General features: G+C 40.9%; 1 protein-coding gene across 2 annotated transcripts in view; it reads right to left on the minus strand.

Annotated features, from left to right (window-relative positions):
• The window catches only part of TNRC6A (trinucleotide repeat containing adaptor 6A), a 70,484-nt gene extending 60,712 nt beyond the window's left edge, over positions 1–9,772 (minus strand). For both annotated transcript variants that reach the window (XM_080912208.1, XM_080912207.1), the window contains exons 1-2: positions 9,623–9,772; positions 9,242–9,289 (exon numbers count right to left, since the gene is read on the minus strand). In XM_080912208.1, the coding sequence (XP_080768334.1) occupies positions 9,242–9,289; positions 9,623–9,627 (53 nt within the window). In that variant the 5' untranslated portion in view covers positions 9,628–9,772. The remainder of the gene's footprint in view (positions 1–9,241; positions 9,290–9,622) is intronic.
• Between the last annotated feature and the right edge of the window lie 4,378 nt (positions 9,773–14,150).

Genomic DNA, 14,150 nt, shown 5'->3' on the forward strand with positions numbered 1-14,150 from the left:
GAAAATGAGAACTGGGACCCTGGTACTGGTTTCAAGCCTAACTACAAAGCTACAGCAATGAAGACTGGATGGCCAACAGACCAAATGACACAGACTCCAGAAGAGCATAAATGAGCAACTGACCTTCAAGTATACCAGAGAAACCATCTTTCAACAAATGGGGCCAAACAACTGAAAAATTGTAAGAATGAGATTGATGCCCTCATATCATATACAAAAATAACTCAATATGTGACGACAGACCTAAATGTAAAATCCATAAAACTGTTAGGAACCAAATGAATTTTTGCAACCTTGGAAGAAAAAAAATTCTGCAACCTTGGAATTAATATCAAAAGCACAAACAACAGAACTATCATAGGTAAAACTATCTGTGCTTCAAGGGACCAACAAGAAGGTGAAAAAGGCATAGAGAATAGGAAAAAATACTTGTAAATCACACATAAAGAACTTATTTCTAATCTACATTAAGAACTCTTGGGCTGGAGAGATGGCTCAGTGGTTAAGAGCACTGACTGCTCTTCCAGAGGTCCTGAGTTCAACTCCCAGCAACTACATGGTGGCTCACAACCATCTGTAATAGGGTCTGATGACCTCTTCTGGTGTGTCTGAAAACAGCTACAGTATACTTAAATAAAATAAATAAATAAATAAATCTAAAAAAAAAAAAAAAAAAAAAAACTCAACAATACAAAATAAAACCCCCCAAAATGATGTGGTGGCACACAGCATGTGGAGAAAAGCACGGGGATCAAGGAGTTCAAAGTCAATCCTCAACTACAAACCAAGTTTGAGATTAGCCTATACTAATGAAACCTTTGAAACAAAAAACAAAAACCAATCCATTTAATTTAAAAACATGCCAGGCATGGGGGTGAAGAACTTTAATACCAGCACTTAGGAGGCAGAACAGGTGAATCTGTTTGTTCTAGGCCAGACTGGCCTACACAGAAAGTTTTAGGCCAGCCAGAGTAGCACTGAGACCCTGTCTCAAAAAGAAACAGAAACAAAAATCAAAGCTGGAATTTAAAAACAGACATAAGACTATAAACAGACATCGTTCCAAATCAAATATCCAATAAAGGCCATGAAAAGATGTTCAGCTTCATTAGCCATTAGAGAAATGCAAATCAAAACCACAATGAGATGTCTTCATCCACAAAGATGCCTACCGTCCAATTAAAAAGGACAAGTATCAGCAAGGACGTATGTGGAGAAGAGCATCTGCTGGTGAAGTAAAGAATGGTAAGACTGCATTGTACACAGCCTGACAGCTCCTCAAAAAGTTAGAGCTTTTATATAGAACCGGCAATTTCATTACTAGGGAGATATTTAACAGAATAAAACACATCCGTATAAACTAGTACACAAATGTGAATGGCAGCATTATGCAATCCTTCAGTGAAAACAACTGAAATGCCTACTGAATGACTCAGAGATGAATAAAAGTAGCACAGTGCTAAAAGTGTGGCTTAGTAGTACAGGACACATTTGGCATTTGAAGCCCTGGGTTCAATTCCTGACAATTCAAACAAAACAAACAAACAACCACCAAAACTCCACATATTTATGGAAATACAAGATGGCAAATCCTCGAAGTATCTTTAAAGAATGGGGTATCTTTACCCATTAAAAGGAATGAAGTGCTGACAATGAGTCAATACAAGTAAAGCTTGAAAAAACACTAAGACACTAATACTAAAGAATTTTATCATAGGGTTCCATATTTATGAAATGCCCGGAACAGAAAATCCATCAGTGAATGACAGGAGCTGGAATGCAGGCTAAATGAGGAGCGACTGCTAAAAATTTGGTGTTTGGAGCAGGGAACATAAGTGTAAACTTGCTCTGAAATCACAGAGGTGATGAATGTACAGGCCACACACTTCACGTGCATGGAAATTTGATCTTAATAGAGACATCACTTAAAAAGCTGAATCTGTGCTCTTAGCCTCAGCAGTCAGGCAGGGACAGTTAGTTCAAGGCCAGTCAGTAGAAACTTCATGATGGGGGGAGGATCTTCCAAGGAATTTGAGGATAGACTAAAAGCAGGACAGTACTAAACAGGAGTTTAAGCTCTGGTTTCATAGCCACTGAAGAGCCACAAGTTTCCAGAAGTTTCCTTACAACTGTGGCCTGAATGCTAACCTACACAGGAATGCAAAGACTATTCATATGTCCCTTTCCATTTTTATACTTTGTTTGTGAGAAGGTCTCATCAAGCAGGTGGCCTTGAACCTGCTATGTAGCTAAAGATAACCTTGAATTTGGGTCCCTATTTCCTCTCCCCCAGAAGAGCTGGTGCGCCCCACTGGACATGGAACCCAAAAGAGCCACATAAGTAAGTAACCTACCACATTCCCACTAAGTCTCAAGTACGTGCATGCCTCACACCTGCTTGAGGATTCAGAGAGAATGCATTTCTCTTGTACCTTTGCAGCAGTTAATAGGTAAAACAACACTAGAATTCTCTTAAGATCGGTGTGTATTTAGGCACCAGGCAGCACCAGCTTTCCTTCTGTTAGCTCACAAATGTGTTTCTTGGGGGACAGACACAGGAGAAAGGGGTTAAAGTCAACAAAGCACAGATGGCATCAATATAAAAAACATCTAGCATCACTGCAGCACACTACCCAGTAAATGCTATCAGACTACAGTTCACTAGGAAGAACAGCAAAACAAGTGAGCTGGCTCAGTCTTGTTTGTTATTATAAAAATCCAATCAATTGCTGTTTGCAGAAAATATCTTTTAAGGTTCAAAGTATAAAATTCTTCAACTAGGTTTCAATCTGTTTTGAACATTCCTTTAAAATGGGAAGCTGAGTCACTGTGACCTAACACTAGTGCCTTACTGCAAAAATGCAAATGCTTCTCCCTGGTTACAAGAGAGGAAATGCTAGGATTTCTGCTGCCTAGACAACTCAACAGAAGATGCAAAAGATGCTTAAAGTATGAAGTCTTAAATAGGACTGTTAACTAGATGTTCATGGACCTCATTTTAAGACTAAAAGAAAGCCTGCCTCCATTACATTTTACTCTCTTCAATCTCAGTTTAACTCTTCTGACAGTCACTCTAACGCACACTAAATCTTTGGAAGTTTGATAAATACTTTATCCTGTTAGATCCTGGGTTGTTTGTTTGTTTTCTTTTACCTTGTTTTGTTCAAACACATTTAGTTTTTCAAGGTAGTTCTTTACACCAGTGGTTGCTTGAGCACTCAGCATAACGCCTTATCTAGGGCCACAATGCCAAACTAGCTAAAATACCAGGCAAGCTGGGAAGTACAAGGCAAGAGAAGCCCAAACTTTAGGTCAAGCTGAGCTTCCTGGTAAGCAAAACAAACAAAACCAGAATACTCATTACAAACATAATCAATGTTTTATTTTCATACCAAACTTATTTAAGCATCACTAATCAAAGTTGAAAACAACTTTTATATCCACCAATAAGGAAACTATCTTCAAAATAACTCTTTAAAAGGTAGCAATCACAGCCTTCAAATTTAAAGTAGACATGCAATTTTTGTAAATTGAACACTTTGAGTTTCAGTTTAAACCATGTAGCATTTCCTAATATGAAGGAAAAATAACTAGGCCAGCATCAAGGTGCAAGTGCAGAATAATCACTCGGAGAACTGACTTTCTCTCAAGTCCAGGTCAAGGAGAGAACCTGCCGGGATTTGCTCAGAACACACACTACTGGTGGGACACCTTAGCCACAAAGATTTAACCTCAATCTGGTCATTCAGAAGTAACCAGAGAAACCCAAACTGAATTCTGCAAAACAACTAGTCAAAACTGTTGTTCATTACACTGTCATGAAAGAGGCAGCAAGGAAGCTTCGGAGACAAGACAGCTAATGCAACCTTAGATCAAGGAATGGTAGAAAGAAAACCCACCAGGACAACTGAAAATAAGCAAATATGGACCAAACCTTGGGGTGAAGCTAAACATTCTATGTTTGGTCATTGACTATTATGCACAACAGGTTCTTTACTGTATGGATATGTATTTGAGGTTTGGGGTGTAAATGAGAAAACAAACATGACAAAATAATCTTGAGAAGCAGTGCTACACTAGCTTTGGTGTTTTGTTTAGAACTAGAAGTGGCTTCTTCTTAAGATTAACAAACATTATTTTTAATTGTTAAAAATTATGTTTGTATGTGCATGTGTGAGTAAAAACACCCATGGAGTCTGGAAGAGTATATCAGATCCCCTAAAACTGGTTGGGAGCCAGCCAATGTGGGTGCTAAGAACTGAACTTGAATAGAATTTGGGTCCTCTGCAGGAGCAACAAGAGCTCTTAACTGCCTACTCATCTCTCCAGATCTTACATGAAAGATAGAAGATGGACTATACTTGGAGTGAGATTAGTTCAGACTGAATAGACTATATGTAACATACCCCATTTTAGTATTTCCAATCATGAGCAATATTCCTGGGATTGTCATAAAATGAAACTATAAAAGACTTTGTCTTTCAAATTATACTTTCAGATCTATTTGGTATGCCAAAATTTAACACATTATAAACTATTTTTATGATGTTTATATTCAAAATTTCCAGAATATTCTCAGTTTTAAATTAAGTTCACAGTCTGCATTTATTTAGTCTAGCAACTAATTTGTCACATAATCTCTGAATTAGCCTGGCCTACAAGCCACATCAGAGAAAGCAACAGAAAAGCCTAACAAGGACTAGAGAGATGGCTCAGTGGTTAAGAGCACTAACTGCTCTTCCATAGGTCCTGAGTTCAATTCCCAGCACCGCACGATGGCTCACAACCATCTATAACAGGATTCTATGCCCTCTTCTGGTGTGTTTGAAGACAGCTGAAGTGTACTCACATAAATAAAAATAAATAAATCTTAAAGAAAGAAAGAAAGAAAGAAAGAAAGAAAGAAAGAAAGAAAGAAAGAAAGCCCTAACAAAATTGGGATGATGGCAAGAACAGACAACCTTATCTAGAGATGTACACCCTGGCCACTCCTGTTGTCCTGGGTTTCCTGTGACATTACCTCTGTTCCAGACATTCATAGTTCAAACAAAAGTTTCCCACGTTAGATGCTATATGGTTTACTGCATCTTTAATATTTGTTGTACAATGGCATTTAACGGTTGGTATGGGAGCTGGGATCAGTATCTCAAGTTATGTTAACTTCTGGGCTGACGAGATGGCTCAGTGGTTAAAAGCATTGACTGCTCTTCCAGAGGTCCTGAGTTCAAATCCCAGCAACCACATGGTGGCTCACAACCATCTGTAATGAGATCTGATGCCCTCTTCTGGTGTGTCTGAAGACAGCTACAGTGTACTTATAATAAATAAATAAATATTTCTAAAAATTATGTTAACTTCTACTTACACAATACACCTAAATTATAGGAATCACTAGAATGCACATAAAATAACTTACATCATTGTTTTTGGAAAGAAAGCAGAAACATGTTATATCTTATCTAATGGGTAGTGAAAACACTAGAACTAGAGAAGACCTGTTGGAATCCCAGGTCTTTCATTTAAAGACTCTCCCATTCAGAACTATCTCACTTGAAAAAAATGATACCAGCTGATATCTACCTTAAGGTATTCAGTAATTCTGTAACTTTTGACTCCAAAAATACTTTTAAAAAATTACAACAGTTGGGAACTGGGGGAAAAACCCCATAGTTAAGAGCACCAGCTGCTTTTCTGAAGGACCCCAGTTCAAATTCCAACACATGGCAGTTTAAACAACCTGAAACACCACCTCCAGAGGATCTGATACCCTCTTGTGCCTTCCAATGAGTACTAGGAACCAATGTGTGCACAGATATCCATGCAGTCAAAACACCCATACACACAAAATTTTATTTTTTTAAAACTGTTTTGTATCAACTAAATTGTACTAGTTAATGGAAGGTTTCTGTTTCCCCCTCTAAACTGGTCATTTTAACTAATATTGTTTTCTCTTCATATATATTTTGCTCCTAGGCTGGGTCAATTTCTCCTTTATCCTAAATGAAGAACCCTAGCTATGTGAACTCCTCCCACAACTAACCTGCTTTGAAATCCCAGGATCCACTCATACTTTTCTCTTACACCACTTTCATGCAAATCCTCATCAGCTTTCACCTAGAGAATTACTGCCGGTAATTACTCCTGGTCATAACTTCTAGCCTTAACGAGTTTCCTATCATAATGATATCCTACCAGAAGTGGTAAGATATCCGTGACTCCTCAGACCATCTAAAGATCGTGAATAAGTTTTCAGCCTTACAGGAAAAGATCTCCACAGCCCATGTCTTAAGACAGTCTAAATAACTGCTTGCTATTTCTGCTACACAAATTCCTGTGTGCTTACTAGGTTGAGTCTTGTCTTCCTAGTCCCACTCCAGTGGTAGTCACCCTCATCTAGACCTCACAGCTCCCTCTTTTGAATGTTCATGGTACTAACAGAGTGAGCCCCTTCTAAAGGCTAACAATTAGTTTTAAAAGCTAAATTCATCCCTAGTGCCATTTTGCTTGACACTTGGCACTGTCAAGCACTGAAGTTGACACTTGGTAAGGATTTCCCACTTACTACAGGAAAGAAGAATGTCAACCCAACTCTAGCCCACACAGAACAAAGTTTCTAAGCTAGAGACACACTAGTGTTTGCTGGGCTTCCATAACACAAAAAGATACTTATATGAATTAGTTATTTACATATTTAGGACTTTTCATGTTCAAACCTGAACCAAGATCTACAACGATGTCCCCCATCCCTACCTACCATCCCCCATGGACCTTTACCAGACTCTGAAAACATTCTGATCATTGTAAACACTGGGGAGGGAGTACTCCTGGTGACACCAAACATCTTGCACTACAAAGGACAGTCCTCAAATAATTAAGTAGCTGGTCCAAAACGTGTCCATGTGAGAAACTCCAAGGTAAACATACTACACGCAGTTGTAGGTTCTACTTTCTAAACGAAATTTTGCAGTTTTTTAAAGTGCAGCACCTTCCCTTCAGTAAAGAGTTTAAACACAGCATAGAGGTTGATGGTTCCTGAAATTACTAGCGGTAGGTCCTCCTGTAGTTACTTTAACCTCAGGATAGACCTCAAACCTCTTACATGTAAAGCGGAAGAACTAAGAACACCTAACTCACCCACACACTCAGGGTAAGGAGGTATACAAAGTCTTTAGATGAGCACACCAGGCAGATGATAAAAAGCTGTTGATATGCCAACATTCTTCCCCTTACTGGTTCCCAGAAGATGCTCAGAGTTGACTAGGGTGACTACTACCAACCATGACTCCCTGAGCAGTAAAGAGTGACACTTTTACTCGGGGAAAAAAGCATGCACCCATTTAATCTCATCTAACCACCTTTCTCCCTACTTAAAGCACCTTAACCTTAAACAAATAGAACTGGTCCCATCTTACTGGAAGCTCTGCCTTAAAATGTTGACATTTTTCTTTTTCATATCTAATGATCTTATGAATCGCCTCAAGCCACAAGACTGGAATGTCATCTCCTTCTGACCTTATCACCTACCTTGTGTCACCATTATTTAAGCACACACTACAGCTTCCCCACCTGACTGAACATGCCCTCTGTGGACACTGACAGTGTTTGATCTTTTTATGTAACCCAAGGGGCTCTAACAGAAATTAGTAACTAAGATGGCCCAAGCCTCTCGTTTTCATAGATTGGACAGAGGCTAAATGACCTGCCAAGAGTCAAGGTCATTTTAAGTAGCAGAGCTGGAATTCAAACAAGGCCAAGAGAAGAGATTCCAAGTTCTGACCAATCATAAAGAAGTGGAAAATCATGCTTGTGTTACAATGTTTACCTAAATTCTAGGTATCCTCACAGAAACAAGACCTGTGCAGCTGCCTGACTTAAAAAAAAAAAAAAAAAAAAAAAAAGGAGAAACACATTCAAAACCTGCACCATGATTCTTTCCTGCTTTTCACAACATAACTTGTTTAAACATCCAACTGACATTTAGCGACATCAGTTGTTAAGGGCCCTTTAAATGATTCCATAATTATTTAGAGTTCCAGAAAACCCCTTACGGTGTAAGCCAATACTGTTTCTTTGCCAAGAGAACAGATTCTTTAACAGTCACCCCAACAAATTAACATTTATAAAATCAAAGAGCCAGAAATTTGGAACAATTCTACATGGAGAAAAATACTTGTGCAATTACAAGTGTGCTAATAACCCCAACATAAGCCTAGAACTTCCAATAAACCAATGTAAGCCATATTAAGATCTAAAACAAACGAAGCTGTTTATACTGTATTAATCTCAAAGTTTCTGAGTGTCCAAATATGATACAAAAGAGAAAGGTAAATAGTAAAGTCCGGGTTTAAACGTGGATCTTAAAATGGGTTAAGTATAGTGCAATTCGCTGATATTGGAGTAATTACAGCGCAATGAAACTAAACGTCTTCCAGAAATTCATTACTTGGAGGTAGAGGACAAACAAACAAACAAAAAAAAAAAAAAAAAAAAAAAAAAAAACCCCACTTCTCTTTTGAGGTAGTATTTGATGATTAAGTTACCAGTGCAAAAGCACTCAAGCCCAACAGAAGTGATAATCACCTACTGGGAACAATTTTTAACTACTTTCCCAGCTGATAAAAAGAGCACACACTGAACACTAAAATGTAGTTTCAAAGGAAAACAAAACGCAGTTTATGTTTCATGAAGTTCAAGGACAAAACTGTTTCCAATGCAACAGAATCCGCCTGACTACAATGTGCAGAGACAGAGAGGGAAAAAATGCGAACACATAGTATCTTTTTATAAAGGCAACAATTTAGCTACAAAGTAATAACGGGGAAGCCAAAACAGTTTGACAGCCCGCCATAAGGGCCGCCTCAATCATGAGTCACACAATGCCTGCAACCATTTACAATAGTAATTAATGCACAAGTCCCCTAATTAAATTCTAAAAGGGTGAGAATGCTTTAACTAAGTTTACAAGAACTGCCTTTTGCTTTTCTTTTTAAGAACGAACACACTCGTAATTACGCGTCTCCCTGCAATGCCCCCCCCCCCCCCGGTTGCAATATTCCCTGAGGCCGTTTCTCCCGAAAGTCTGTTCCCTGAGTGAGAAAGCAAATGACACGGGGTTGGGGGTTGGGGGTGGGGATGGGGGTGGAGGTGGGGGGGGGGGATGTCCGTAAACCCAGGAAGAGCGAAGCAGAGTGGAAACACAGGATTATAAAGGGGCGGGAGACTGAAGGCTCGCCCATCTTACCTGCTAAGATTTCTCTCTACGTCTTTGGTAGCTTTAGCTTCCAATTCTCTGAAATAGCAAACAAAAACAAACAAAAAAAAAAAAAAAAACGGGGGGAGGGGATGCGCGTGAAAACGGAGCTGCTGCGGCAGAGCGCCCGCGCGGTGGGGGAGGGGCGGGGCTGCGGGCTGCAGCGCTGCGGTCCGCCGAGCCCAGGGTGGCGGAGCCCAGAGCCGTAGCCCGCGCGGGACCGAAGCTTCCCGGACCGCCCGTGACTCCCGCCCAGGCCCGGGCCCCCGGGGACTGCCCCGCGCCGCCGCCCATCAGCCCAAGGGGTCCTGCGGCAGCGCTGTAGTAGGCTGGCTCCTGGCCCCGAGCGAGCCTCCCCTCCGGTCCTCTCACCTCATGTGTGTAAAGTGCACTAGCGCGTAGGGCGCGGGGAACGAGGCTCACGAGCCTCAAGCCCTCCGCAGCGCCGCGGGGACAGGCCCGAGCCGCTGCACCAGCGCCATTTTCTACACCGTCCCGCTGCCGCCGCCGCCGCCGCCACCGCTGCCGCCGCAGGCCCCAGACCGGAAGTGAATGCCCCACTCGCAACCCCTTCCGGGGGCGCGGTGGCCCCGGGGGCCCCCAAGATGGAGGCCCTAGCAACTAGGCCTGCTGGACGAGGCAGACACTTGGCAACTGTCTGACGCAGCCGGGACCTCGCCGGAGCTGTCGGGGAACTCTGAGGTTCCCCACGAGCGGCTTTGGGGCCTGGCAAGAGCGGAGCGCAGCCTTCTTTTTGCTGGCTCGGGCTTGACTCCGACCGTCCCCTCCTCCTTCTTTACTGCGACACAAGTTTCCTTCCCCTCTGCCCGGCCCCTCCCTTACAGAAACACGCCTTTAAAAAAAAAAAAAAAAAAAAATCCAGCAAACCGCAAATTCCACCCCTGCCGCTGCCAGACCAGCCCGCGCCGTTTTTAAATTCACCCACATCTAATTACTTTTGACCTTCAGCCAGATTATTTAACCTCTCTATTTGTGCCTCTTCTCCGGTGAAGAATACATAGAAGAGGTTTCAATACGATTTTGCGCCTCAAAATTTTACACACCCTTGCTTGACTCAGCAATTCCACTTGCCCGAATTTCTGCTCAAGAAATAACCATTTTGGGTATCACTTTTAAGTACTTCGCAACCAAGATGTTAACTCAGAGCACTGAAAAGATTGAAGAACTAACTGTAAGCGGCTACGAAGCCCAACGTTTTGAGGTGGCATTCAACGCAGCTACTTGCAGTGCCTGGGGTCTTGGTTACAATAAAAAGGATGAAAACGCAGATGCCATACTAGGTCTCAGAAAGACATGTGAACACCCAAAGATATTTATATTTGTGGACACTGTAAGACTACTTTCTCAGAAAACTTGCTCTGCAGACTACTTCTTTTGCTCTTTTCTAAGTTCTTTAACTGGCTTAGACCTGCTCCAGTCTCTCCCATGAAACAAGCTCTGTGATTGTCTGGTTCCACTGTGAGAGAAATGTGTGTTGTAGTAAATAAGCTAATGAATGGACGAACGCCCAGAAAGAAACCAACGTGTTAACTTCTGTTTCGCATTTTTCTTCTCTTAGTGTTCTTAATTTTATGAACCTATAAACATCTTTTTTGGGGGAAAAAATTACAAATTGTAAAATGAAGAATACTAAATAAGTGCTAGTAATTTTAATTTTGGGGGGATGAGATCTTACTCTATAGTTGTGCCCAGCCTAGAACCCTCTATGTAGTCCAGATTGGACTCAAATACTGAAATCTGTCTGCCTCTGTCTCCTGAGTGCTAGTGGTCTACAATATATCTCCTGTCTGTCTGTCTGTCTGTCTGTCTGTCTGTCTATCCAAACACACACACACACACACACACACACACACAAAGCTTCAAATTTAAGTAGGGCCAATCCTGGTTAGGTTCTTTGTTAAATTGGTACAAGCTGAAGTCATCTGGAAAAAGGAACCCCAGTAGAAAAAAATGTCCCCATTGAATCACCTGTACAAAACACTATAGGCATTTTCTTGATTAATAACTGATATGGAAGGGCCAGCTCATTTGGGGTACTAACAGCCCTGAGCGGGCTATCCCAGGTTGTATGAGAAAGCATGCTAAAAGTCATGGGGAGCAAGCCAGTAAGTAGCACACTCCTCTATGTCTCTGTTTTAGTTTCTGCCTCTAGGTTCTTGCCTTGAATTCCCGCTCTGATTCCCTTAAATCATAAACTGTGAGCTGATAAGCCCTCTCTTCCCCAAGTTGCTTGTCAATATGGTGCTCATCACAGTAAAAGAAGGCAAACGAAGATAGGACCTTTCCTCTAATTTTTTGCCTGTTTCTGCCCAGTTCCTGTGATTACCTCACCACCCATCTTCTCCACTCTCTCTCTCCTTTGCCTTACGAAGAATGTTAAATGACTAGACTAATTTACAAATTATAATTTTGGAAGGTAAGGATGAATTTTTCCTCTTTATCAAAAACTACAATTGGGGCTGTAAGAAAAAGAGCTCAGTAGTTATAAGAGCACTGGCTGGTCTTCCAGAGAACCCGAGTTCAGTTCCCAACACCCACATGGTGGTTTACGACTGTCTAAAACTCCAGTCCCAGGATATCTGATGTCTTCTGGCCTGCTCAGGCACCAGACACGTATGTGGTTCTTGTACATACACACTGGCAAAACACTCAAACACATAAATATTTTTGCAATGCTGAATATAGCAAAAATGTATGCTGAGTAGCACTATACCACTGAGCTATATCCCCAACCTTTATTTTTACATTTTAGAATATCTCCACATTAATAAATAGAAAGAAATTGGACACATGAACATGTAGACTCTTTCCTGAAAGGAGTGTATCTACTTCATTTAATTGGAATGTCTTTGGTACTTAATGCATGTTATCCCAAACTGTTCTAAGTACTTTATACAAATATTCATTAGACATTAATTGTCTTCATACCTCCCACAGAGGAAGGAGTATTACACACCCCCTATGCCAACAGGTGTGATTAATTTTCCCAAAAAGCATGTAAGTAATAAGTGATTATAATTAGGGCTGGAGAGATGGCTCAACCGTTAAAAGCTAGGCTCACAACCAAAAATATAAGATTATATATGTGTGTTTGTGCATACATTTGTGTATCTATACAATCTCTTGCCATTCCAAAATAGTGATCACTGGTAATCTACTCCACTATATATACATACATATATATATATATATATATATATATATATAAAATCAATCTACCAAATATAATCATGTCAGATATATATATATATGTATACACACACACACATAAAGGAGAAAGTAACAGTGTATAAATGCTCAGAAGACTACATGTAGGAGTCTGTGTCCCACACAGAGACTGGCATACCAGGGTCAAGTTAGTTACACCTCAAAAACTAATTACATTGCACACATCATTGCTCTAGAATAGAGAACAATTCTAAGTTCTGAGCAAACAAAAAATAAATTCACTCATTGTATTAGTCAGGGTTCTCTAGAGTCACTGAACTTATTTTATGCAATGGTTCTATGTATTAAGGGAATTTATTGTAATGGCTTAAAGTTTGTAGTCTGAATAACCCAATAATGGGCAGCTGTGAATGGGAAGTCCAAAAGTCTAGTAGGCTACAAGTCTAGTAAGCTGTTCAGTCCATGCGGCTAGTAGTTTTACCTGGTCTTCTGTATAAGCTGGAATCCTGAATAGCTTCCAACAGATGTGCTGGCAAGTAAGTGAAAGTGGGCAAAGAGAACCTTTCATCTTCAATTGTCCTTATGTAGGCCTCCAGCAGAAGGTATGACCCAGATTAAAAGTGCATACCACTACACCTAGATCTAGAACTTGCTTTATCTTTTGTTCTTTGTCAAGAACAGGCTGATCTTGAACTCAGAGATCTGCTTACCTCAGTCTCCTGGAATTAAAGGCCTGTACTACCTTTCCTGGGCCTAAGATTTTTACGGCCATTATACCTCAAGAGCTCCAGGTCAAGACCTGGGTCAGAAACCTGTGTTTTCCAGCTTCAAGGTCTGGATCACAGGCGAGCCCTCCATTTTTAGATTGTACTTCATTCCAGAGGTAGTCAAGCTGACAACCAGAAATAGCTCTCACATTCATACAGCTTAGGTTTTGCTTTTGTTTTTTAGAAAGGGTCTCACCATGTATATGAACTCTCTATGCAGAAGGGACTGACCTCCAACTCACTGAGATCCTCCTGCCTCTGCTTCCTAAGTACTGAGATAAATGACTAAAAGTCTGTGGACATCCAGCACAGATGCAATGTTGTCCTAAATGTTGTCTGTGTGTAGCTGGTTGAAGATGAAGACATGGTTCCCAGCTATATGCTTCACTAAGGAACATTTCTATGCTAACCAAAGAGAGCCAAGGAGTACCCCCCAAAGAAGTCTGATAAAATTGTCAAGATTGGATGGGGAAGCAGGAAAAATATGTTGTAATGGAGCCAAATGATAGGTCACTAGTAACAGGACCGGTCCCTAATCTGTTCCAACTGGAGACCTAAAGATTAGTTTTAACTTTTCCTCCAGTATTTCAGTGTGACACGGCATTTTATTTTGGAAATATTTTAGGGTTTTCTTCCTTTCTTTTCACACCGATGCTCCCTAACATACTTTGAAAACCCTGGGATCCCTTCCCCCAGCTCCCCTTCTCTCTCTCTCTCTCTCTCTCTCTCTCTCTCTCTCTCTCTCTCTCTCTCTCTCTCTCTAAGAGTTATTTATTTATTATATATAAGGACACTGTAGCTGTCTTCAGACACACCAGAAGAGGGATCAGATCTCATTACAGATGGTTGAGAGCCACCATGTGTTTGTCGGAATTTGAACTCAGGACCTCTGCAAGAGCTGTCAGTGCTCTTAACCACTGAGCCATCTCTCTAGCCCTTTCTTC

Source organism: Micromys minutus (assembly GCF_963924665.1).
Source record: "Micromys minutus genome assembly, chromosome: 2".
NCBI lineage: Eukaryota > Metazoa > Chordata > Mammalia > Rodentia > Muridae > Micromys > Micromys minutus.